Source organism: Etheostoma spectabile, chromosome 11, assembly GCF_008692095.1.
Source record: "Etheostoma spectabile isolate EspeVRDwgs_2016 chromosome 11, UIUC_Espe_1.0, whole genome shotgun sequence".
Lineage (NCBI taxonomy): Eukaryota > Metazoa > Chordata > Actinopteri > Perciformes > Percidae > Etheostoma > Etheostoma spectabile.
Window position 1 is genome coordinate 13,791,076 of NC_045743.1, and position 26,993 is coordinate 13,818,068.

Sequence of the window (26,993 nt, forward strand, 5' to 3'; positions counted from 1 at the left end):
ATAATACAATTTAATATATAATATATATAATATAATTTAATATAATAATAATATGTCTATGGTTGCCAGCCCACCTCTCTTTCAAAATAATGTGCGTCAGCGTGCGTCAAACTGAATACTCGGATTTAATTGGTTAAGAAGTCTTATTCAAGAGAGCGCCGAACCACGTGACCCTCTGCCATTTGACTGCGTGCGTGCGCAAGTCATCATGGGGAGTTAACATTACGGAGTGACAGTCTAACCGATATTAATGCCAGTTTTTATATTTTGAGAATTCCCGGTCTATAAACCATAGTCAGCCGTTTTGGAAGTATTTGTTTTTGGAAGTCATGCGGCGGAGTAAGGCTGAAGTGGACCGTTACGTCTCCTCGGTACAGAGTTCTTCTCCCTCAATCAAAGAGGTAAGTTGAGCCGGCGGCTAATGTTAGCATACTACTGCCATCATGTCAGACCAGCGTGTGTCAGCCAGCCGTTATTATGAAACAACCAGGATCAAATGAGCAGTAGTTGTAGTTTTAATTGAGATGACGGTTAATCCGTTAGCTTGAATTTTGTGTTTAGTGTAACCTGTGTCCCTGGCTAGCAGCGCGACCGCTAGCTAACCGGCAAGATGACGCCTCATCGTGTCCTCCCCTTCATACTCGGAAATTGCGCGGCATGGTGTTGTTACAGCAGCACTAGCTAGCCAATTAACCGTGCTAGTTAGCCATCGCTCGCATACCTACTTATACAGCGAGTACTAGGTTTATACACCTGGAACAACACGGGTTCAATCTCCCCTTTAACCGGAATACTCGCCAGTAACTCGTGTATCGTCACAGTAGCTGCACGGCAAACTTTATTCAGATAACTTAACGTTAAGTTGCACTGTTGTTAAACATTGTCTGAATTCCTTACAATTACGGTAACGCCACTTTAAAGAAGTGTAACAATAACCTCCATACGTATGTACCGTTGGTTTAGGTTATTTGACATTGTGAGAGTCAGGACAATAAAACACTTACATAACATAAGATTAAAAGTCCAGAACCCACATTATGTCCATTTTGGTCATTGATGTAAAGATAGCAAAGATGCAGCACGTCAGGGGACTGGGCAATATCATACTACGTACACTGTGTGTGTATGTGTGTATGTACGTGTGTCTATACACATACATACATACATACATACATACATACATACATACATATTAAGTCAAACATTGGAAAACTAAATAATGATAAGCTTATGCTTCAAAGTTTTTTATGTCATATGTAATCATTTTTAAAGTCGTTATTTTTTTGTTTATTAAATATGCAAAGGTGATTTATTCCGTTTCCTAGCACCACAGAATCTAGAAGAACAAGTATGCATGAGGGTAACATCTTCAATGTTTTCTTTCCACAGAAGCCAGTCAAAGGGTTTTTATTTGCTAAATTGTACTTTGAAGCAAAGGAATATGAACTTGCCAAAAGGTAAGCACACAACCTTTTTTTTTTTTTTTTGACCGAATGTGTTATTGCTTCTCCAAAAGTCTTCATTATATTGACAGTAATCTCACATTTTTCATGCTCTTCCTAGACATGTATCAGAGTACCTCAAAATCCAGGAGAGGGATCCGAAAGCACACAAATTCCTTGGACAGCTCTATGAGAGAGAAGGAGATATCAACAAGGCAGTCGGATGTTATAAGGTAAGCAGAACATGTCACTGGGAAAAGCGGGCGGGCTTGGGCACCGTTTACTTTATTAGCGGTACTTAAAATTCAGTTCCGGTTCCCAATAGTACCTTTTTTCAGGAGTTTTCCTTCGTAATAACAAAAAAAATTCTAAACCTATTTAATCTATTTACTTAGAACATGTAATTTATATAAAGCATTGACACTTCACTTTTTAATTCTTGTATTTTTATCCTATTCTATTTTAGCCCGTTTTTATTTCCTATTTCTTTTTTAACTATTTCAAGTTTTATGTAAACCACTTTAAATTGCATTTGGCTGAAATGTGCTATAAAAATAAAGTTGCCTTGCTCTACAACCGCCAACCTGTCATGCAGAGTGGACAGTTATGCTTTTGCTTATGTGCTTTCAGGTATTTAAATTTGGTTTGATTTAATGTGAATCGTCCTTGGTAGTACCAAAGTAATTTGGTCGGTACCAAAAAAGTACAGAATGGGTCATGTACAGTCCATGTATAATCTTAATTAATAGGAGTCAGATCAGGATGGGGATGCCCACTAATTAAGGCCAAGACTTAATTACTGTTTTTCTATGCTTGAATTGACTATATTTATCAACTCTGATACACTGACATACAATGTAATCTTTAAGTATTTATAGACAGGGTTTTTGTTCTGTTTCTCAACACATTGGATTTAGAAAAGAACAAAGTACCAGCAATAAGCTTGAGAATTATAAACAATAAAAAGTCATGAAATGTTAAATTGATTCATAAAGTTACACCAATTCAAATGGGTTAAATTAAAAATGGGAGTCAATCTGCTGACCATTTTCGATAGCAACCCCATCATGGTTTAGATATTTTCCTTCATTCTTTGGTGTTGATTGTGTGAAATATGAAAGTTGCAACTACAAATTTGGTTTGAGGTGCAGTAGATAATCCATCAAAGCGAGCATATAATGCCCATTGTTTTGTTTTCTTAAATGCAAGTTTAAGTACTCACCTCACCTGACCTTCAAGAATTGATAGGCAGCTGCCCAAAATAACTGATAAGCTTCAATGAGAGAATATCCAATCCAGAAGACTTAACAAAAATGAACCTTGTGGAAATAACTGTTAAATAATTGTTTCTTGTATGTGGGCAGCCTACTTTTAAATCCCAGATGTCTCAGCAAAGTTACGCTGCATTCACATTGCCTGTGTCTGCCGTCAGATGGATGGTGTGGCAAAAATGCTGATCTGCCCATTCATTTTCAATGGGGGTAGTGCATGTAGGTTGCAGCAGGGGGTGCAGGAGTGGGGGAGATGAAACAAAGGAGAAGAGTTGAGACCGAGTCAACCCGACATCGCACTGTGGTGGCCAATCATGTAACCAGTGATCAGACTTCTCAGTCCGGTTTGTCAGTCTCGTACAGGAAACATCACTCCCTCTAACACTGCCACAATAAAAGTTTTAAAGACAAGCCCTAAACTGCCCTGAGCCTGTACTACAAATCAACATCAACATGCCCTGGATTTATTTCAGTTACCCGGCTTCCCCAAACCCAACAACTGCGGCCCCGCTGTAACAGTTCCCTAACTCACCCGGCAAGTGAAAAGTACAACACATAAAAATCAAGGTAATGGGCGGATCTCTGATATCTATAAAAGGCTATAGTCTAGTCCTGCTACTTTATTAATCAACACTTGAATACCCTCAACCCCCACAAACCCCCAAATTTGCCTTTTTAAGTTGCTAAATAAAATGCTAATAAAAAAAAAAAGCCCACAAAGGGGGTTAACTGGTGCATTGAAACACAATAATAAACAGGAAAACCCACTTATACAACACATTAAAGCACTCAAAGAACCCCAAAATTTTAAAAATTTTCCCCAAATCCCCCAACGCCCAACAAACAAATTTCTTTCGTAAACTTAAATGCCGGGACCTTAGTAAATGTAGGAACAAAAAAAACAAAAAAATAAGCGGAGAAGCGGGAAAAACCCGCATTTAAATTTACTTTTGGGACGGGAAAACTTACGCAACCCCCGGTCGTACAGCACCAGGGCGCTCCCGTAGTCCGAGGAGAAACCCCAAATTTTTTTAATCCACCAAAAAAGAACTTTATCCCGGGGTTGGTGTCGCCTGGAAAACAGGCCATGCAGGCCCTCTAAACACGACCGCTTCCTTCCATCATTCTCCAGAGTCCGATGATCAGCTGATGATCCCTTACATCACAACCCAGTGTCATTTTATAGATGCGTCAATAAGTAAAGCATTTCAAAACAAAGGAAATAATACATACAAAATCAGACCATATACAATCAGTGATACAAATCCAGGCCTCTGATAACACAACTTATATATTTTATCTATATGAGAAAAACAACAATACACTCATGCATGTTCCCCATACATAAAAATAGCCGCTACCAACAATGGACATGGGCAACCATTATACCGCATAACCTGTGTTACGATGGTGGTTATCAACTAGTTCAATCAAACCAGGGTTTCCCAATGCTTTACCCTATTATTTTAGTTGTACCCTGGCAGTGGTAAGAGATCGTGAGAGCAAAAATAATATATATATATATATATATATATATATATATATATATATACACACACCACACAACACACCACACACACCACACACAACACAACACACCACACACACCACACACACACACACACTCTACCGGTCAAAAGTTTGGGTTCACATACAAATTTCTATTCCACTCCATTATAGACAAAATACCAGCTGATCTGAGTGGGTGACTGATCTTTGATGCAATATCTACATTGCCCATTATCAGCAACCATTCGCCCAGTTTTCCCAAAAGGGCACATTCTGTTCACTAATCTGATATCATTTAAAAAACGAACTAGAAAAAACATTGGCGAACTCTTTTTGCAATTTTAGTAGCACAAATGTAATTTTGAAAACTGTGCCTGGAAAAAAAAACAACCCCAAACGTTCGCTGGTATTTGGCTAAAGGATCCCCAAAAATTTGTGGGGACCCCAAATTTTGGGAAGGTAGTGTTTAAAAAAATTTAAAAACGTGTGCCTTTTTTTCCTTCCCTTGGCCCAAAAACGCTTTTTCCCTCCCTTCTTCTTCGTTCCCTTTGTTTTCTCTTTTTTCTTTTATTCCCCCCCTCCCCTTCTCTTCCTCCCCCTTGCCCCCCAAGTCCTCGATTTTCTAAGAAGGGGAGCGTATAAACGTTTTGATGGCAATAGGGGTTTTTTACCCAGTTGACCCAAATTTTTCAACAAACTTGCCCCCACCGGGTTAATTTTCAGCTAATTACCAAAGCGATTCAACAGGGGTAACAATGTCCTCCTTTGTGAACAAAAAACCCCTGGGGAAGAAGTTTCCTTGTTAACATTCAATCTTGCTGTGTCCGGGGCCTCAGGGTTGTGTAACAGCGACTGAAACAATTATAGCTGTCTGCAAGGTTTTAAAAAACCCCCAAGATATAAAACGATCGACAGAAAAAAAAATTTGGAAATATAAGCTATTTTGCACTTGGGGGTTTATAGAACACAACAGGCGTCACAACTGGCCTTTCAGAACGTCCAAGCCACAAAACCCCTGCGGCGAGTACGGGCCAAAGTATTTTAAAAAATTCCGTTTTCCCGTCAGATTTCTATGACTGCCTTTTTCAACTGCATTAAATGCAGTTCAATTTCACTGAAAAGAGACTAGATCTGGCTTTTGCTGGAGCTTGTTGAGGAAAGGGTCGTTTATACCAATCCTTTGGCACTTCCGGGGAAACCCCTGCGCAGTACATGTTGGCCCCACTCGGGTGATGTCAGGTTGCGTTTCTCCAAAAGTTGAAGAATTTTTTGAAACCCCCCTTTGGCCCTTACCACTGCAGCCTAAACGCACTACCCCCATTCAAAATTTATGAAAAGACTTGTGTTTTAGCTGTATTGCCTGAGGCTATGTTAACCCTGTCTTAGACTTTCTATTTATCATGTTTATTCAGTAACCTCATCAGACTTGTCTGTGGAATAGTAAAAGTAGCCATCCTACCAATCTTTCTTTGTTTTAGCATTGCCCTTTGAACAGATCATATGTCTGCAGGCTTTTGTATAAACTGACACTGGTTTGTCTGCAACTCCTATGTGTGTATGCAGCGGTCAGTGGACTTAAACCCTGCCCAGAGGGACCTTGTGCTGAAGGTGGCTGAGTTACTGGTTAGTAAGCAGGAATGTGACAGCAGAGCAGAGTTTTGGGTAGAGAAAGCTGCCAAGCTGCTACCAGGAAACCCCGCTGTTTTCAACCTAAAGGTGAGGCTCCTTTCTTTCTGTATCTCCAGTAAGACCTCCTTTTTTCACTGTATCAGCAACAACTGTTGAATTCATCTTATGCCACTCTTTTAACTAACAGCAGCCTACATCACAGGCTACTATGTCACTCACTTGTTTTATCTGTGCCTCTTTATGTAGGAGCGTTTGTTGAGTCGTCAGGGTCAGCCGGGATGGAACCGGTTGTTCGACCTCCTCCAGGCTGAGCTGGCATTGAGGCCAGCTGATGCTCACGTGAACGTGAAGCTGGTTCAGCTGTTCTGTCAGGACGGACGGCTGGATGAAGCTGTTAAGCATTGCCTGGCTGCTGAGAAAAGGGGCATACTGAGCCACAGCCTGGACTGGTACACAGTGGTGGTGCGCACACTGCAGGTCAGCATTGAAGTAGTGTAGTACACGGTTTATTTTTGAAAGGTTCTATGATGTTCTGTTTTCATATTATGAATCTAACCTGTTTAACTTGAAAATAATACAAACAAAAATTGGTGTCATTTGTTGCAGGAGTATCTAGCTCAACCCAGTGTCTCTACTAATGAGAACATGTGTCGGCGTCTCCAAAGAGAGCTGCTATTGGCCCATTGCAGTCTGCTGAGAATCACACTATCTGAGGGCAATATGCAGCCCAGCCTTGATGCGCTCACAAGGTGGGTCATGTGTGTGAGCACATATCTTTTAGACAAGCTGTATTTTCCCCAACCCCAGCTTCTGTACGTATATTGTATTTTTACATCCTTGCATCCTGTTCACAATTCTGTTTTAAGTCAAAATGTCTGCGCTTACACAAGACAAAAACATGTCTTCGCATTAAATATTTTTATGGACTTAGTGTGCTGAACATCCAGACATGCGATTGTTACCAAACATGGACGTAAACAAACCTTAAACAGCATGATACAACATTAATAATAATAAGTTGGATTGAGTTGTCTAGTTTTGTTTAGTCCTTCTATTGAAAGACCAGTCAATCAGTTTGAGTCAAACGGCAGGTTCCACTCTGTGTTTTGAATTTGGTCACAGGGTGAGACTTCGGTTTACATCTTGATCCTAGAAGGTGTCTTAAAAGAACCACCATACCATTTATTACGAATCAGGACAAATTTAATTTGGTGCAGTTGATTTTACAAAGCATAACCTGGTGGTTTAGATTTTTAATGTGTTTTCCTCACCTTTACACTTGTTTCCATTAATTCCACTGAAGCATCTACACCACTGCAGGAAATTGCCAGATATTAAACTGCGTTTTTGTGTGTAGTTTTGACCAAGCTATGCAGACGTTGAGCAGCATTGCTGGCCGCCACACAGACGATCTTCTTGAGGCATTTGTGGAGATGAGAGGTCACCTTTACCTGCATGCTGCCACGCTGCTGTTGAAACTGGCTCAGAATCACCTACAGACCTGGAGGGCCATCATTGACCTGGCTGCACTATGCTACCTGCTGGCATACCAGGTATTGACACAATAACCAGCCGATTGCCTGTCAGAAATGAGGCTTGCCTGTTACCAGTGTCATTCATAAATTAAATCTATTGGTTAATGCTGATTCTCTTTTAAGATGGAAAGTAGAAACACGTACCAAATGTGATGATTTTGTAGGTTATTCTCTTTTTCAATAATTTACTCTGTTTTTATATAGATGTTTTATCTCGCTTTCTCAACCTTTTAAACTCTTGACAGTTGCCTTGCATGACCAGTTATGCAGTTGTTGTTGTTATTTAAGTTTCTTAGTTTCCTTTTTTGAATATGTTTTTCTTTTGGGTGGGACTTTCACCAGGTGCCCAGACCAAAAGCTAAAGTGACCAAAAGAGACCAGTCATCCCCACAGCTTCTGGAGCTGCTGGCCAACGATCGACAGAGTCAAGCCGGTCACATGTTATTAAATCTGAGCACTGATTCATCTACCTTGATCAGAGAGGTTTGTCCATGTGTTCTTTTTCAGTTTATTTAAAGGTTATATCCTTTTTTAAGCTGGAGTGAAAACTAAATCACCAAAGGGCAATGTAGTAAATTGATTGGATTAATTTAATTTTGCAGTTTGTGTTACACTGAGATTTTACGCTACAGGTGCATACCATACTGTCAAAACACAATTATGCACTATTGCTTTGTCTTTGTAGTCAAACACTAACATTGCTAATGTTTTGCATCATATCAGAAACAGACAGCACTGATAAACTCGTGTTTCATTTATATGTTTAGAAACATCATTTAAAGTTTTTTCTGCGTAGGTGGTGGAGGCGTTTGGGAACCCTAGTGGTCAGGACTCTCTGTTTGAACTCCTGTTTGGACCACAGGCCTCCACTGGATCTTCCTTTATTGCCAATGACGACATTCGTTCCATTAACACAATGGCTCCAGAGCTCTCCCAACTCGCCAAATGGGACGCTGGTACAAAATCAATAATCTGCCTGAGCACTTAAGTAGCCTGAAAATCTCTTTAATTTTGTTTTTGTTTAGTTTTCTTTTTATTCAGGTTCACATTTATTTAACAGTTGCTGTTATTTTTGTACTAAGTTGTTTTTATAGAGTCCCTCTGTATTGTTTCATTAGCAACTAAAGGTGTAATTCCACAATGTAAATCAGTTGTAGAGATAGGAACTAAAAGAACACTTTGTTTACATAATGAACGTAAGGCTCCAATTTACAGTGCAATTTCAAATTTACACTTCCTAACCAATTAATTGCCATTTAGTTAAACCCCATATTTTGTCTTTGTAAAAGCTGTTGTGGTCTACAGAATATAATGCCTGACAGATCAACTAAAAGTGCAGCACAGTACTGTTTACTCTGAATAACTCATTAGTCTTTGGCACCAAAAGATTTTTCTGCAAACAAGCAACTGTTTTGATATTGTAAGTACTCCTACATAGGCCGGCACGAAATAAGGAGAATCTGCAATTTGCTATAACATTATTTAATATTGCAGTGATTATATGACTTGAGATAAATAAAAAAAATTAAGAATGCATTTTAGCTATACATTTCCTATGTCAGCCTTAGTGAATTTCAATTCAGAACAGAGTTATAATTAAATATAACTATATCAATTAAAAAATTCCTGACATCAAAAGGTTTAGAAAAAAATAGTATTCAAAAGATTTATTTGTCAGTCATCAGTCATTCTGTTCTTTTTCTGCTAAGGTACTTCACTACACCTTCATGCCAAAGTTCCTGTCTCAGCATAATATCGTGATATTTTCTATGGCAATACTGTATCAACACACAAATGCCAAATATCGATCTTTTATTACATATGTGTTGGTCGGTAATAACTTTGATGCCTCATCTGCAGGCTCCATCCTGCTTCATGCTGGTGACTTGCAACATCTAAGCTGGTTGGGACTACAGTGGACCCTTCTGGCCCAAAGACCAGCCTTGCGGGACTGGCTACAGCAGCTCTTTCCCAGGCTTACTCTGGAAACCTCCAAACTGGACACAAACGCACCAGAGTCCATCTGCCTGCTCGACCTGGAGGTAGGTGGAGCCATGTGAGCTGGTTTGGTGGGAACACATTACACAAGATAAAGATTTGTGAGGAAGTTATCAGATAGTTTTTCACTCATCTTCAATTTTTAGCACATGCCAAGAATGTTACAAAATGTATAAAAGATTTTAATTATGCATTTGGAGGAGTGAAATAACAGGAAACACCACCCTTTTTTCTAGCAAGATTAAAGCTTTCAAAAACTCTCAATAGAATGTAGGATTTGTTGTCCCAGGCTCACATATTTAACAAGTTGGTTAGAAAATGGTCTTTTTTTTCTTTCTTCCTCAGATGTAAGAAGCAGTTTCATGTAATGTGTTTTTACTCCTGAGCATTACTTTTTCATAGTGCTGTCAGTTAAACGCATTATTAACGGCGTTAATGCAAACCCATTTGCGGGTTCAATTGTTTTTATTGCAAGATTAATGTTCTTTTTGGCCTTGCAAACTTTTTAGTGTTTTTCACATGCTGTTGCAACAACTAGTCGCTCTTGTCAAAGTATTTTTTCACTTTTATGGATGTCAGTGTTACACTATGTGAAAGATTTGTTCCAAGTGAGAATGTAGCCTACAGTAGGCTATATGCCAATGTTGTTTTAAATAACAAAAAGATTTTCGTAAAGAAGCCGATCCACTTATACATATCAAGAGCATTAAAATGAGAAAATAATGGGACAAAAAGAAATCGAGGGACGTTTAGAATTGATATAAATGTGCGATTTATTGCGCAATTAATCACGATTAAATATTTTAAGCGTTTGACAGCACTACTTTTATAAATTACATTTCTAACAAACTGTTAAACTCTCTGTCTCGTTTCTGTCTTACTCCATCCAGGTGTTTTTATATGGTGTGGTGTTCTGTAGCCACTGTCAGCTCCAGGAGACGGCAAAGATTAGCAGCGGAGTGAACCAACAGCAACAACAGCTTTATGAGCCTCGCTGCCTCCCACTTCCTCTCCTTCGCCTCTTGACCACAGACAGACAGAGGGAGTGGTGGGATGCCATTTACAGCCTCATTCACAAACGAGCAGCGTGAGTAAATCTAGTGTTAAAAAAACCTACAGTATATTTTCCAAAGTATAAGCTGTTAAAGTGACAAGACATTTAAAACTAAACACTTGCATTATTTCAAGGTAGGCCAAACAGTGGATTGGATTCAGGTAGTTATCCCCGCTAATCCTAACTCTAATTTAGTCCTCCAAAGTATAAAATAGTAAGAACGCCAGTAAGTTATAATTAATATATTTAATAGGGCTGTTGCAATTAATGCACACAAGTTCTGTGATTTGGGCCACACATCTGGGGGGCGGCTGTGGCTCAGTGGTGGAGTGGTTGCCTGCCAATCGGAAGGTTGGGGGTTCAATCCCTAGCCCTGCAGTCTCATGTCGAAATGTGTCCTTGGGCAAGACACTGAACCCCGAGTTGCCCCCGGTGCTGCGCATCGGAGTGTGAGTGAGTGTGTGTGAGTGTTTATCTGATGAGCAGGTGGCACCTTTTACGGCAGTCCCGGCCACAGTGAATGAATGTGTGTGAATGCTGAATGTATCCTGTATGATGTAAAAGTGCTTTGAGTAGTCGTTAAGACTAGAAAAGCGCTATATAAATACAGCACATTTACATCTCTGAATTGCATCTCGTGTCTGATTTCGAGGAGATTCGCGATGTGTTGAAGGTTTTTTATGTTGAACATGATGCCGTCATCTAACACTGAGCATGCCAAGAGGAAGCATGAAAGGCAAACCTGTATTAGTACCAGTGTTTCCTCTGGGAACTCTGCTAAAAAAAACATCAACCCTGTTTACAGTCAAGATAAGAACATCATTTTTTTCAGGACAAACTGGGCTATTAAATTATTTGTGCTGCAGTGAGGTCACTCTTTTGTAATATGGTAGTTATCTCTCTTGTCCACTATATACTATCTTTAATCACATTAGAGTAGTTTGACTTGAAGGATTGTTCTCTTTCCCACTGTATACTCTTTGCTCTTACCCGTATAAGGCATAACGTGTGCCTTTTATATCCGTAAACAAATGCAATGCATCATGGATGCATTGTATTGGATTTATCGGAGATAGTAGCACGGAGCTAACAGCAGAAATGAGCAAAAACGTGATAAATTATGGACATCAAGTGGATAAATCTTTGCTGTAACAGTTTGGATTTAATGCAAAATAATTGTGATTATCATTTTGGCCATAATTATGCAGCCCTACCTAGTATTCAGTATTTTCTCCTGTCTTCTTTTTATGTGTCCCCTTATAGTCCTGGAGTTTCAGCCAAACTGCGGATGATTGTGCAGCATGGACTGAGCACTCTGAGGGCTGGAGAGAAACATGGGCTCCAACCAGCGCTGGCCATCAACTGGGCGCAGTGTCTTAGCCAGACGGTACATACACAGCCACATGCACACACTAAAAAAAGGATGCATTTTCAATCTTCGGGTCTTGACCTTAGCTGGAGTTGCTTGATGAGCAGATTGGAGTTACAGGGGATATCCGATTCTGATATAGTTGCTTAACTGTTTTGTTTTTACAATAATGCCAAAATCAAACCCTGTACTTGCTCACTTAAATTGTAATTTGATAACTAAAACATCAAGTTCAATTACGCACAATATTTCTTTGCCTTTTATGAACTGCATAATGCTTTCACAATTTGAAATTATTGGGTAATGTGCATGAAAGCATTATACTGTAGAACTGTCTTGGCACAGAAGGAAATCACAACAAGGCGTGATGGACAGCTGAATGTGTTACATTAACATGAATGTATCAATATGATGACTAAGATGATTAGCTAGAAGGGATTCCAGCTCAGTTGTAGGTAGCAATCGTTCACACATAGAGGTGCAGCAAGGCCTGAAAAATAACACATGGATAACTCGGCACCTTTCCACATAACTGCACAGACACGCATGCCTTTCCACCTGCTACTTTCTGTCACTTACCCTACAACTGTTAAATGCTATCAAGAATATGATGTCCAAACAGCCACATGTGCTGGTTCTCTGACTATGTGTCCACTTGTTTCATTGTAGAATTTGTAACAGCTGAAGAAACCGCTTGTGTCAAAAGTGCATAAAGTGTTTGTCTTACCTTGTTAATGACTGTCTTGCATTAAGCTAATGTGGCAGACTCACTTTCTCTTTTTGATGCTGAGCAACTTTTGTTTAATAACCCAGGGTGATGGGGTGAATTCTTACTACGACCAGAAGGAGTACATCGGCCGCAGTGTCCACTACTGGAAAGTTGTACTTCCACTGTTGGAAAAGATCAAAAACAGACGCAGTATACCAGAACCTCTAGACCCCCTCTTCATGCACTTTCCCTCCAAAGATATTCAGGTTAATACTGTTTATTAGCATACCTAATAAGTATGCATGAAGAGTTAAAGTTGTACCAAGTTGGCTTACAAATTGAAGGTGTTAATGGCCATGTTCTTTTTCAGATGTCTTCTGTTAAGGGCTATGAAGAGGAAGCCAAGATAGCATATGCGGTACTCCTTGACATCGAAGGAAAAACAGAGGAGGCAATTGCTACATTGGAAACCATCGATAACATGTCATCCATCTGGCATTTGGCACAGGTAAGTCATACAGTTCTTTACAATATAATTGATATAAGTTCCCTTTACCATTCGAATTAACCAATAGCTGTCCCTGTATAATCATTGATTTAGATGTGCACTAAAGAGGATTTTTGTTTACAGGTTTAAAAACAGTTCATTCCCCTCTACTCTCATTCATTGCAGCTAGTGGTCCAACAGTTCCTTATGAAGCCGGAAAAAGTATATTGCCAAAGCTTAACAGATATTTTCTTGTTTAATGAACATTGTGAAAGTTTAGGCATTATTAGTTTGCATTTGCCATTGGTCTCAGCTTATCAGTTGCCAGTAGTTTATGTTCTGCAAAGAAATGTTTTTTATGACACGAGGGTTGACACCTGCATACATGCCTTTTGCTATTAACTTTCTCTAATGTGCTGTGTTTCTTTGGCAGATCTACCAACGGCTATCAGAGGAGGCCAGTAACGGGGTAGAGGAGACCCAAGACAGGTGCATCACTTTTCTGAGAAAGTTTAGGACTTACCTGTCCAAGATCTACAATGCTAATGCAGATGACATTGAGAGGGTAAGCCCTATTTACTTTTACTTGTTAATGTGAACAATTCTGCAGCTATTTAACCATGTATTACACTTATGTCCCAGCTGCCTGTCTCCATGGAGGAAGTTGTGGACCTCCTGAATGAAGTGAACCAGCAGCTGGGCGAGAGTGGGGACGCTATGGATGAAGACGGGGAGAAGGAGGTGGAGGGTCGAGGAGGACGGGCCCACTCCAGTCCTGCTCATCCCACAGACAACTCTGCCACCATATCCCACATAAAGTTTTCCACTCCCTCTCCTAACAAAAGCATCATCTCTCCTTCCAAAAGACACCTGGTAGGTTCATGTTATTGGTTCTCCTTCAGAAGACCATGAGAGATGTCTTGGACATCAAAAGGGTTTCCTTGTATTCATCACAGAGATATTAATTTACAACAAAAATTGGCAACTTTTCATAATTTCTAATCATTTATTTCCCCTGTTCAGATTTCTCCCAAGGTACCACCTCATTGGGTGGAGGACCAGAAAAGTATCCTCCAAATGCTGTGTCAGCAAGTTGAAGCCCTCAAGGTCAGGATAAGAGATCAAACATATTTTTTTTAATTTTTTTTATTATATTTTACTTATTAGGGGTGGGAATCACCAGACCCAATACAATATCATCACAATACTTATGTCGCGATGCAATATTGTCATTTTAAACATATTGCAATATTCTGCGATATATTGCAATTTATAACCTTTTTTTCCAACTTCTAATATTTCCCAATTTCAAATGATGTCCCCAAAAGTAAACTGTCAATCTGTCATCTGTTTTATGTAAAAAAATACATTTCTCTGTTTGTTCATCTCACTTCAATTTTAGTACTGCAAAATGGGATTGTCAAGCAGACAAACTGACCAACGCATATATAATAAAAGATCGAAACTTGGTACCTGTGTATTGATACAGTATTGCCACTAAAAATATTGCGACACTATGCTGTATTGATTTTTTTTTTTTTTTTTCCATCCCTACTACTTATTCTACTTTTAGTGTTAGTTTCATATTCTGTAAAGCTGTCAAATTGAGTCACCTCTCATTAAGATCCATGTTTTGCAGAATGAGGTTCATGATCTGAGACACAACTCTTCGGGAAACGCAGGCTCACCGCATCACAAGATGTATGGGGAGAGTTACGGAGCGGAGGGCCTACAGGAGCCTTTTACCCCAGTCCAGTCCTACCATGGGGCACCCCTAACAGGTCAGCACACTACAAAAACCAAAGAATGTTTAAATCTATAGTGCCATAATTGTGTCTATATAAATAGTTTATAAATTCTTTTATATATAAATTTCTATCTTACATATTATACAATTCTATCTTTTTTTAAGTTGCCACTACAGCCCCCTCTGTGTACTACAACCAGTCTCCAGCTTATAACTCTCAGTATCTCCTGCGCACAGCAGCAAATGTCACCCCCACTAAGGTAATTACCGTTGTTTAACACTATTTCACAATAATAAACTTTTTCAGAGTATTTCAAATAGCATTTGATTTTTTTTTTTCTTTACACAGGGCCCAATGTATAATATGAACCGTATGCCACCTCAGCAGCATATGTATGCCTTTCAGCAGTCCACTCATACTCCTCCATTGCAGACTGCCCCAGCCTGCATATACCCTCCTCAAGAACAGGTCTTTGGTGCCCCTCTTCGGTTTGAATCACCAGCCACAAGCCTTCTTTCCCCATATAGTGAAGAATATTATGGGCAGAGTGTAACCCAACAAACCACTAACCCTCCCCTGCCCGAACCCGGCTACTTCACCAAGCCATCTGTAGTCCCTGTTCAGCCACCAAAGTGCATTGAGGGGAAGCCTATGGACTTTGGAAAGCTCTCCTTTAGCCAGCAGGCACCGGTTGAAGTCCCCAAAGTGCCTAGTTTTGGAACAGGGGTAGGCGCCCAGTCAACACCTTCAGCGTCTTTTAAATTCACCTCCAACTTTAAATCCAATGATGGAGATTTCACTTTTCCTGCTTCCCAGGTCAAGCACAGTGAAAGTCTGCTTGGTCTTCTTACGTCAGACATTCCCACTAAAACAGATACTGTCCCAGAGAAGCCTGTAGCCCAAGAGCAGCCCCCCAGCCAAACTGGCATCTTCACCTTTGGCAATAAAAGTGTTACTGGTTTCTCCTTTGCTGATTCTGCAACAAGCACAGGAAGTGTTTTTGGAAAGGTGGAGCAGCCATTTAAATTTGGAGATGTTTCCAAGCCAGTGTTTGGGGTTGCCACATCTGCAGCAGAAGCAGACAGAGCAGCAGAGAGTGACAATGACAGCACTCATGTTGAGGAGGATGAAGATGGCCCTCACTTTGAACCTATTGTACCCCTTCCTGATAAAGTAGATGTGAAAACGGGTGAGGAAGAGGAGGAGGAAATGTTTTGCAACCGGGCCAAGCTGTTTCGATTTGACACAGACACAAAAGAGTGGAAAGAGCGGGGCATTGGCAATGTTAAAATCCTAAAACACAGCGCTAAAGGGAAGGTCCGCCTCCTAATGAGAAGGGAACAGGTTCTTAAGATCTGTGCAAACCACTACATCAACGCCGATATGCTACTGAAACCAAATGCTGGTTCTGACAAATCCTGGGTCTGGAATGCCATTGATTATGCCGATGAAGCAGCTAAGCCTGAACAGCTGGCCATTCGCTTCAAAACAGCAGATGAGGCATCACTTTTCAAAGCTAAGTTTGAGGAAGCCAAGGAAATTGTGCTCAAATCAACAGAAAAGCATGATCAACAGGAGAAGAAAGATGAAAGCTTAAAAGGTTCCGAATCCCTGGCAGCCCAGTTTGCGCTTAAAGATGGGGAATGGGAATGCACTGTGTGCTGTGTAAGAAACAAACCCATGGATATGCAGTGTGCTGCTTGTCAAAGTGCAAATCCAAATTCTTCATCCAAGCCAGACATTAAGGCTTCTGGTGAAACCAAAGCCAGTCTCTTTACTTTCAAATTTGGGACTGATTCAACAAAACCCAGTAGTTCTGGCTCTACATTTACTGGATTTGGTGCTTTTGGAGGTAAACCGTCCTCCTTTACATTTGGCACTAGCACCTCAAAACCTGCTGACGCTGTAATCAGTGCGTTTGGTTCTGTTTTTGGGGCTCAGTTTGGCAAGAAGCCTGGTCAATGGGACTGTGATGTTTGCAAAGTAAGGAATGAGGCTTCTGTTGACAGTTGTGTTGCTTGTAAAGCTCTTAAAGCCTCATTTAAAACAACTGCAACAGCACAAACTGCACCAGCTGCAGATGTACCAGATTCATCCTTTTTATCTGATGTTGGCACTGGGTTTGGTGCCCAGTTTAGCAAGAAGCCCGGGCAGTGGGACTGTGATGTATGTGAAGTAAGAAATGAAGCCTCTGCGGAAAATTGTGTTGCCTGCGGAACCAGCAACCCTGTCGTTAAATCAACAGAGGGGGCTCCAGTAACATCAAATCTGCCAGCAGTGTCAGAATTAGGGGCTGATTTGCCAAAAAAAGATGGGCAATGGGACTGCAATGCCTGCCTGGTCAGAAATAATGCATCAGCTACTGAATGTGTTTCCTGCTGTTCCCCACATGCTCCCTCATTAGAAGCCTTATTTTCCAAGAAGCATGGGGAATGGGATTGTGACACTTGTCTGGTGAGAAACGATGCCTCTGCCAATAAGTGTGTGGCCTGTCAAGCACCAAACCCCAATTCTAAAAGCACAGCCAACACAGCTCCCTCAGCCTCAACATTCAGCTTTACATTTGGAAACAAGAGTTCATTAAGCCAGCCTGCTGGAACTGGATTTACAATGCCTTTTGAAACTGGCAGCACTTTTCAGTTTGGTCAAAACAAAGAGAAAAGCTCAGCTCCTTCTTTTAAGTTTGAATCTCCTCAGTCCGGATCTAGTAGCACAAGTGCTTCAGGCTTTTCTTTCTCAATGCCCATTCCAGCTGGTGGCTTTAAGTTTGGCATTCAGGACTCTGCTCAAGAAACTCCGTCAACTGATAATCAACCCTCTCCATCGGGGTCAGCCTCCAGTTTTCTAAAAAGCATAGCTGACAAACACAAGGAGAAAGAAAATGTGTCAGAGGGCCACACCAAGCATGATCAAAACCCATTAATTACTGGAAAAACCAGTATGTTCAGTTTTGCAGACTTGGCAAAGTCCTCTAAAGGAGACTTCCAGTATGGCCAAGACAACCCCAATTTCCAAGGTTTCTCTGGGGCTGGTGAGCAGATGTTCTTAACCCCCACCAAGACAGTTGCCACAAATGAGTTGGAGGAAGACGACATGTATAAAACAGAGGAAAATGATGACATCCAGTTTGAACCAGTGGTTCAGATGCCTGATAGGGTAGACCTGGTGACAGGGGAGGAGGATGAACAGGTTCTTTATTCTCAGCGTGTCAAACTTTTCAGATTTGACTTGGACACCAGTCAGTGGAAAGAGCGTGGTGTAGGACTCCTTAAATTCCTAAAAAACACCTCTAATGGCAGGCTAAGGGTGCTGATGAGAAGAGAGCAAGTTCTGAAGGTATGTGCCAACCACTGGATCACCACCACCATGAATCTTAAGCCCCTGGCAGGCTCAGACAAAGCATGGATTTGGCTGGCCAATGACTTCTCTGATGGAGATGCCAAACTTGAACAGTTGGCTGCTAAGTTTAAAAGCCGAGAACTTGCTGAGGAGTTTAAGGAGAAGTTTGAAGAGTGTCAGAGACTTCTCTTGGACATCCCCCTACAAACCCCCCACAAGCTTGTTGACTCAGGCAGAACAGCACGCCTCATTCAGAAAGCAGAGGAAATGAAGTCTGGTTTAAAAGATCTGAAATCCTTTTTGACAGACAAGAAAACCAAGATCAAAGATGATGATAGTCAGGGAGACATTACGACATCCAGCAATGTTTCAAACCTTGTAATCAAGTCTCACTGTGAAACCACCGGCCCCACCTTGGAGTGGGATAACTACGACCTAAGAGAAGAGGCTTTAGATGATACTGCTGACTCATCAGTTTATGCCTCTCCTATCGCCAGCAGTCCCCTGAGAAAGAACCTTTTCCGCTTCGGAGAATCCACTGGTGGATTCAACTTCAGTTTCCAACCTGGCATCAGCCCCTCCAAGTCTCCTGCTAAACTTGACCAAAGCAGAGCCTCAGTGGGTACTGATGAGCAGGATGTATCCCAGGATGAAGAGAGGGATGGCCAGTACTTTGAACCTGTGGTCCCCTTGCCTGATCTGGTGGAGATTTCTACGGGAGAGGAAAATGAGCAGGTGGTTTTCAATCACAGGGCCAAACTGTATCGCTATGATAAAGAACTGGGTCAGTGGAAGGAGAGGGGTATTGGAGACCTCAAGGTCTTACAGAATTATGACACCAAACGAGTCAGGTTGATAATGAGGAGAGACCAAGTACTAAAGATCTGTGCCAACCACAGGATAACAGCAGCCATGAAACTGGAACCTATGAAAGGTGCAGAGAAGGCCTGGGTCTGGAGTGCCTTCGACTTTGCTGAAGTAGCTGAGGGTAACATTGAGCAGTTAGCTGTGAGATTCAAGCTGCAGGACACTGCAAATGCATTCAAACAGGTATTTGAAGAGGCCAAGATTGCCCAAGAAAAAGAAGAACTCATGGCTCAAGTGACCCCCAGGGTTGCCACACCTCAAGACAGTGGACCTACAACATCAGCACAGACAGCTACACCTGTGTGTGGGAAGGCAGCCATAGCTGTTCTGGAAGAGACCACAAAGGAACGTACAGAGCTTTCACCCGAAAGTAAGCCAGGTGCCTCTGGGTCTCCAAGTCCAGTCAACCCCTCAAAGACTGTGGTGTCACCCCCTAAGTTTGTCTTTGGCACTCAAAGCCTTCAGAAGTTCTTTGGCTCTCCTAAATCACACTCTGAGACCGAGGAATCTGGATCTGGTTCAAAAGCCAAAGATTCTGGACATCTGGCCAAGGCTTCACCTACAGCACCTGCATTCAAAGTCCCAGAGAAAGGTAAAGTGTTATATGTATCTTAATATATGTACAATATATCATTCCCCCCCCCTCTATCTTATGCGTATCACAACTGTTTTTGAGTTTTACTTGTGTTGCTTCATATGCATCTCATTGCTACATCATCTTCTTAGTTCACCCAGCCAAGACCCTTCTCGGAAGTATTTAGGATAGAGGTTTTTATTAAAATTCCTGATTTCCGATTTCCTCCCCATGTAGCTACTAGATATACACTACCGGTCAAACGTTTGGGGTCACATACAAATTTTTATTCCTCTCCATTATAGACAGAATACCAGCTGATCTGAGTGGGTGGCTGATCTTTAATGCAATATCTACATTGCCCATTATCAGCAACCATTCACCCAATGTTCCAAAGGCACATTCTGTTTACTAATCTGATATCATTTAAAAAAACTAACTAGAAAAACATTAGCGAACTCTTTTGCAATTATGTCAGCACATAATGTAATCTGAAAACTGCTGCCCTGGTTAAAAAAACAATGCAACTGATCTCAGCTGGTATTCTGTCTACAATGGAGTGCAATGGAAATTTGTGAGTGACCTCAAACATTTGACCGGTAGTGTACATTATATACAAATATATTGTTTTATTATTGTTTTGTTCTGTTTTTAGTAAAGTTGTATACAGTAAATTATTTATGGAAAGTTTTTTAGTGAACATATGTTGCACACCCTGCATGCACAAACTATCTATCTATCTATCTATCTATCTATCTATCTATCTATCTATCTATCTATCTATCTATCTATCTATCTATCTATCTATTACTATCTATCTATAATATATCATAATAAACACACACACACACACACACACACACACACACACACACACACACACACACACACACACACCACACATTTTCCTTAATCTTAACACTTTTTGGCCATGTTTTATGATTATCATACAAGCCTCACGATTAGTTTTTCTTCGCCCAAAAACCCATCATCCTTTAGGGCTGGATTTTAGGCTTTTCAAAGATAACCCAATGGCTTTTTGGACCAGCACATCAACCACCCAATTTGAACCCCCAGGTACTCTAATCACTGCAGTGTGTTTTCAGCTGTCACCTGGCTGGCCCTTATAACTAGACAGAAATAACCTGGATGCACGGAGTGGGGAAATGAAAACATTAAAGCTAATGTGTGTGCATGTCCAGTGTGATGTGCAATTTTTATTCTACAAAGAACTTTATCAATTATTTAACCTATATAAAAGCATCCAAAAATCACCATGTCATGTGACCTTTTAATCTCTACGTTTAAATCTGTATTATCTTTAGAATCGGTTTCTCCAAGCCCCTTTTATTATGGCTAAGGGGTAAAGCAATATAATTTATCATCTTAATTTCATGTAACTATTTTATAATGAAATTCTCAGTTTGATATCTTTGTCTAAATTATTTTTTATTAATTTTGAGCTATATTTTTTATTCTACTAAAAATAACTTCTTCTTTTTCCACCTAGCAAAAAGCAATGGTCGAGTTTTTTTTAGTTAGAACTTTTCTTATCCGAGTCTTGGATCTAGATTGAAGAAGAATTGGTAGATCTTTCACTATGCTTTAGTTCATAGGGGCTTAAAATATTTGATAGATAGAGCGATCTGTATACAGGATTATGGTAATGTAATAACATTTGGTAATGGTTAACGACCAGTAAGCATATCACTAACTATTAGACAAGCTAGAGTTTTGTATACCAACAGGAGACCCATCAGTAAAAGTTCATGTTATTTGAAAGGTGAGCTGAGAAGATTCCACTGGAGAGCGAAGGCACTGCGAACGTCACACGTGCCATTTTTAGTGCAGGATGTGTAGCAACAGCATGAAATGCAATTCTGAGACGTGCACTGTCCTCAGCAAAGGCTAATTAGAGTTTAAGTTCAGGTATTTATGCAATTTAATGCTGCAGTACCATGTGTCCTACATTAAAGCTGTCAAATGAAAAACAGTGAGAAATATGTATACAGAAATGTTGTCTTTATGAAACTTGTCTTGCACATTTGTAAATAAACTGCATGCAATTCATTTTTGCTGTGCATGAATTTTTGTGTGTGGAACTAACACCTGTGGTTATGAAGGGAACAAAGCAGCTTCATTTCTTGTTTCTTCTAAGCAGTTCCTCCCCTGGCTGACTATTGTATCTGTCTGTCATAGGACCACCTCAGGCAGAGGGAGACGATGCAGGGTTGGATGAGGACTCAGAGGTGGAGGTTGTGTATGTCAGGGAGCCCACTGCTGAACAGGCTGCTTTAGCCAGGAAACTCCTGCTGCCTCCCACCTTCTTCTGCTACCAGAATGAACCAGGCTACGCCAGCGACGATCAAACTGACGGTAAGACCTAAAGATAAGTACAAAAGTGTGTTGTTTAAGTGAACGTGGTAACTAGTAGACTTGAAGGACTCATTTTGCAAATTTTCTTTTAGCGTTTTCTACTCATTATATTGTCATGGTTTATAGATTTATTGAACCAAAATACGACCACACAAATCAATGTATACCTCTTTCACACCAACGACCAGGGTCGGACCAGGGTTATCTGACCCATGTTCAACCCTTCTCTTGTCAATTCAAACCAAGCCAGCAACATCTTACTTGATAGCAAAACAAATTTATCTACGGGTAATATATGTTGAATTTGTTTTATATTTTCAGATGAGGACTTTGAATCAGCAGTAAAAGCCTTGAATGGAAAGCTCTACCTTGATCCTTCTGAGAGAAAGGCTGCAGCATGTGGTGATGGTGTGTATGTTATATCCTGTCATGCACACAATTTTAAGCATTTACTCACCCTCACTTTTGGTTTGATTCATTTCTCTGACATTTTTTTCAGGGCTGCAATAGATACATAAACTTATTTAATACACTATTGATTACATGGCAAAGTATGTGAACTTTGTCAAAAGTAATGTTCACTTTGCCTGCTTGTCATTCCCTAACCCTAAACCTGTGTGTACTGCATTCAGAGCCAGACTGCCAGGTGGTGTGGGAGAAAAAACCAACGCCGGAGGAGGAAGAGAAGGCCAGAAGCCTCCAGCTTCCACCCAACTTCTTCTGTGGCTTGAGCACCACCGACAGTGACCCGGACCATGACAAGTCTGAAGACTTTGAGACAGAAGTCCGCAAGGCACAGCAAGACCTGGTAACAGACATATCACTTAACAAAGGCGCTAATGCAGAAAATATTGCATTTAAAAACTAGATTAGACGGTGTAAACATGGTAAGCTACAGTCTAAATTGAAGAATGTTTTCTACTCATATCAATGTGCTTGCCAGGTCATACATTTTATGCACTGTTATTAGAACATAATGAATATGGCAGAGGTGAAAAGTCATTGTATTCCTGTTATTTGGATACCTCAAAGTTCATTCATCCAACATACTATGGGTAATAAACAGGAAATGGTTTCATTCAATTTTTCTTTTTTTTGGCTTAAGCAGTGAGTGTATTTGGTTTAACTTTGAGATGGTTTAACCAGTTGCAGTTTTTTTGGTAATGTAGCATCAAGAGAGCATCAGTATTATTGTTGTTTATTTCCTTGATTGTTTCAGGGTGCCCAGCTAAACCAAGCTGAAAAGGCCTCCAGCAGCCCAGCTGTAGCCCCAGAGGAGCCGACATCAGGCCTGTCATCCAGCACCACGGAGGCTGCTGCAGGCGCCACGGAGGCTGCTGCAGGCGCCACGGAGGCTGCTGCAGGCGCCACGGAGGCTGCTGCAGGCGCCACGGAGGCTTCTGCAGGCGCCACGGAGGCGCCTGCTCCAGGCGCCACGGAGGCTGCAGGCTACACGTCTACGCCGGAGCAGCAGACCTCCGACCAGTTAAAAGAGACTCAGAGTGAAGCTCCAAGAAGCAGCTTTCCCATTGATCTGTCAACTAAAAAGAGCCCAGAGCCAGAGTCCAACACAGGGACTGCTGCTTTTACTGCTACTACAGCTAGTGAAGGTATGAATCACCTTTTATTCATTACTAGTTCAGTACAGTTACATTGATGAACAGTTAAAATGTTGTTCCTGCCAGCTTCACGAACAAATCTCGACAACAATCGGTTGGAATCCTGCATAAATGATAAGAGGAATCTTTTTTTTTTTTAAATCATTTAATTTAGTATTTGATGAAAACTTTGTTCCTTCCCCACACAGACTCCAACTTTGGCTTCAACTCTTTCGGAGGCTTCTCCTTTGCTGATTTGGCCCAAAACACGGACACATATGCATTTGGAACGCAAGGTTGGCTTCAACATTAATATTTTTTGAAGATGGTCTTTTTGACAACTGACTATCTTAGCATGTTACCAAGACAATGCAAGAAAATTAAATTTCACTACATAGTTAATGGTTCTCTTTTATAGCTGACTCCAACTTCTCGTGGGCAAATGCTGGAGCAACAGTATTTGGGACCGCAGTGACCTCAGCACCAAAAAACAGCGGTGAGGAGGGCAGTGATGAAGAGGATGCTTCTAATAATGCGGACATTCACTTTGAGCCAATAGTGTCACTACCAGAGGTACCTTGCTGAGCTCACATATTTTTGTTTTTTTTAGACATTAAATTGAAGTTTAGTGAATGAGGTACAGGGACACACTTAATCTTTAACTAATTGAGTCTCTCTCAGGTGGAGACAAAGTCGGGAGAGGAAGATGAGGAAATCTTATTCAAAGAGCGCGCCAGGCTGTACCGATGGGACCGGGACCTCTCTCAGTGGAAGGAGCGTGGCGTCGGTGACCTCAAGATCCTTTTCCACCCGACCAAACGCTTCTACCGAATCCTGATGAGAAGAGAGCAGGTGCTGAGGGTTTGTGCCAACCACACGATCACACAGGCGATGGAACTCAAACCCATGAACGCCTCAGCAAACGCACTGATCTGGACTGCCACGGACTACTCGGGTACATGTATGGTGTTGATGTAGTCAGTGTCTGTGCAGCATGTCTGTTCTTAGTTTTGTTACTCTGATGATCATTAGCTAGCCATTCTAGAAGCATCTTGTAGTGACAACACACTTATAATTGAACATTGATGAATACCTTTTGTCTGACTTTCTTTGCGCATGAATACAACAAAAAGCAGGTTTTGCATAGTTTGGGATTCAAATGAAGGATTTTAAAGACCGACATTAGCCATGTATTACTTTGCTTAATGTGCATCATTGCTTTCAAGCAGACCTCTTGCTGATAATCTTTTGTCTTTCCTTCTGTTTTTCCAGATGGCGATGGCATAGTGGAGCAGCTGGCGGCCAAGTTCAAAACCCCTGAAATAGCTGAATCCTTTAAGAAGACCTTCTGTGAGTGTCAGAGCCGCTTAGGCCAAGTTGAGGGCGATGCCTCGTACATCTCCTCACCACAGATGTCCAGAGTTCAAGAGCACTCCAAAGACAATAACCCCCAGGTGTTCCTCAAAGTGGCAGGCGACGGCCAACCACTGGGCACCATCACCATAGAGCTTTTCTCCCATTTAGTCCCCAAGACAGCAGAGAACTTCCGGGCTCTCTGTACTGGCGAGAAAGGCTTTGGGCTTCGCAACTCCATCTTCCATAGAGTCATACCAGACTTCATGTGTCAGGTGAGGAGATTATCCAGATTAGTCATCTAACATGATCATCCTCATCATCAGTGGAGTGAAAACTTTGTTTTTTCACAAAATAAGAGATCAAAAGTATGTATACTAATTATAGTTCAGTGGTAAAAATCTTCTGTGATTAGCTTCCACTACATGGCGTTAGACAGCACTGACAATATTTGGTGACAACCCTACTGGACAACAGAGGAAGTGGGGCCAGAGTCTGATCTGGTTCAGTGGTGGTTTAGTTGAGGGCATAAGCATTCAGCACTAGGGCTGTCACTTTTAGTACAGCTCGCTAGTTTCTCAATTTTGTGTTGTCTATGTGTAGAGAACATCACTAACAGATTCCCCACTGGTCTTTTAGGGTGGAGACATCACCAACAGTGATGGCACAGGTGGAAAGTCCATCTACGGCAGCAAGTTTGAAGATGAGAACTTTGATGTTCGGCACACAGGCCCGGGCATTCTGTCAATGGCCAATCGCGGACGTGACACCAACAACTCGCAATTCTTTATCACCCTGAAGAAAGCCGAACATTTGGACTTCAAACACGTGGCTTTCGGCTGGGTTCGGGAAGGCATGGATGTGGTGCTACAGATGGGAGAGTTTGGCACAAAGAAAGGCTTGCCCACAAAGAAACTCGTCATCACAGACTGTGGACAGCTGTAGCTTTTTAAATGTTAAGTTCAACATTTGCAGCTAGGTTTAAGCTCTAAAGTTGTGGTCAAGATTTTGGATAATGACGTGTTCCCTGTGCAGTGCATACCGTCCTACTAAAACTGAATCCATTAGTCATCTAAGAATTATACACTGATCACAGGACTACTGATCAAGACCCTTCATCATAGAAAATGGGCTCCAGTAGCCTTGAACTAGGAGTTATGTTGCTGTCCTTCTGACATAATGACAAATGATAAGCGTTGTGTAGTATGCGGGAGAAGGCATTTGCATCTTTATAAACATCTGTCAATAAATGTGTTTTTGTGTTTAAATTGTACATGGACTACTTTTTTTTTTCTTTTTTTTTTTCTTTTGTCCTGCATGTGCTCAATCTGAATGTGCTGTTCCTCTTCATAAGCTTCACTCTTGTATTTGTTTTCCTATTTGAGGAAGTCTTAACTATAACTGAAAGGTGAGGTTATTTGAGTGCACAGATTGTAACCGTGCCCTTACCTTCTCTCCAAATGCTGCCTCTGTCTGTTTACTGTAGGGCTCCCCCAGTGTGTTTTTGTTTTTGTTTTTTAAGTGGATTTTTCACAATGTGCAGATAATTGCCTGCAAATACATTAATCATCTCACTGTGTTGCCCTGTGGACAGAGTGTGGCTAGATGATGACATTACATCTGGTTTGGATTTTAAAATTTTAGTTTAAGATAATCAAAGTTGAAACGGTACTTGTTTCAAAATATGCTGATAAAAGAGAAATAAAGTTGCTTTACAAGTAATGAGTGGCTGTTTGAAAGATTTCCTTTGAAATGGGTTATGTTTGTCCCTGCTTATAGAAACAAAAACACCAAATATGCATTGTCACAGTTTACAGTCTAAATATCTCATCACAGGTTGCAGTCTGTCTACGGGCATGTGCACTGAGCAGCTCAACCAGAATAATCGTTCTTAAACTATAGCAATGTTTTGAGACAGTTGGTCAACACTGGTTTTATAGGCTGATTGTATTTCTAAACTCTATATTAAATCATGACCATTTTTAAGCCATAAACTCAATAGAGGATTCTTTAGTTCACTGGAGGTATAAGTGTTAGGGCCTTAATGTTGTGAAATACATTTTGCAGACAATGTAAATTAAGAGTTGTTACATCCTCGACTTGTAACTACTCTACAGTCTGAAATAATCCAGGCC

At 40.9% G+C, this 26,993-nt stretch overlaps 1 protein-coding gene across 2 annotated transcripts; it reads left to right on the forward strand.

Moving 5' to 3' along the window:
• The first annotated feature begins 156 nt into the window (after window positions 1-156).
• Window positions 157-26,313, forward strand: ranbp2 (RAN binding protein 2). Of its 2 annotated transcripts, XM_032528840.1 has the most exons (30): window positions 157-401; window positions 1,390-1,457; window positions 1,564-1,675; window positions 5,786-5,938; window positions 6,098-6,328; window positions 6,458-6,600; window positions 7,209-7,404; window positions 7,729-7,869; window positions 8,183-8,342; window positions 9,247-9,428; window positions 10,275-10,471; window positions 11,702-11,825; window positions 12,621-12,782; window positions 12,887-13,024; window positions 13,437-13,568; window positions 13,646-13,876; window positions 14,027-14,110; window positions 14,643-14,784; window positions 14,916-15,010; window positions 15,100-19,549; window positions 20,531-20,608; window positions 21,731-21,907; window positions 22,229-22,315; window positions 22,540-22,715; window positions 23,127-23,517; window positions 23,715-23,801; window positions 23,924-24,078; window positions 24,187-24,460; window positions 24,778-25,133; window positions 25,498-26,313. In XM_032528840.1, exons 1-30 carry the CDS (start codon window positions 330-332, stop codon window positions 25,801-25,803), a joined length of 9,300 nt encoding a protein of 3,099 aa, XP_032384731.1. In that variant the 5' UTR covers window positions 157-329; the 3' UTR covers window positions 25,804-26,313. The 2 variants fall into 2 exon arrangements, with proteins under 2 accessions (XP_032384731.1, XP_032384732.1); XM_032528841.1 differs by lacking the exon at window positions 20,531-20,608.
• The last annotated feature ends 680 nt before the right edge of the window (window positions 26,314-26,993 follow it).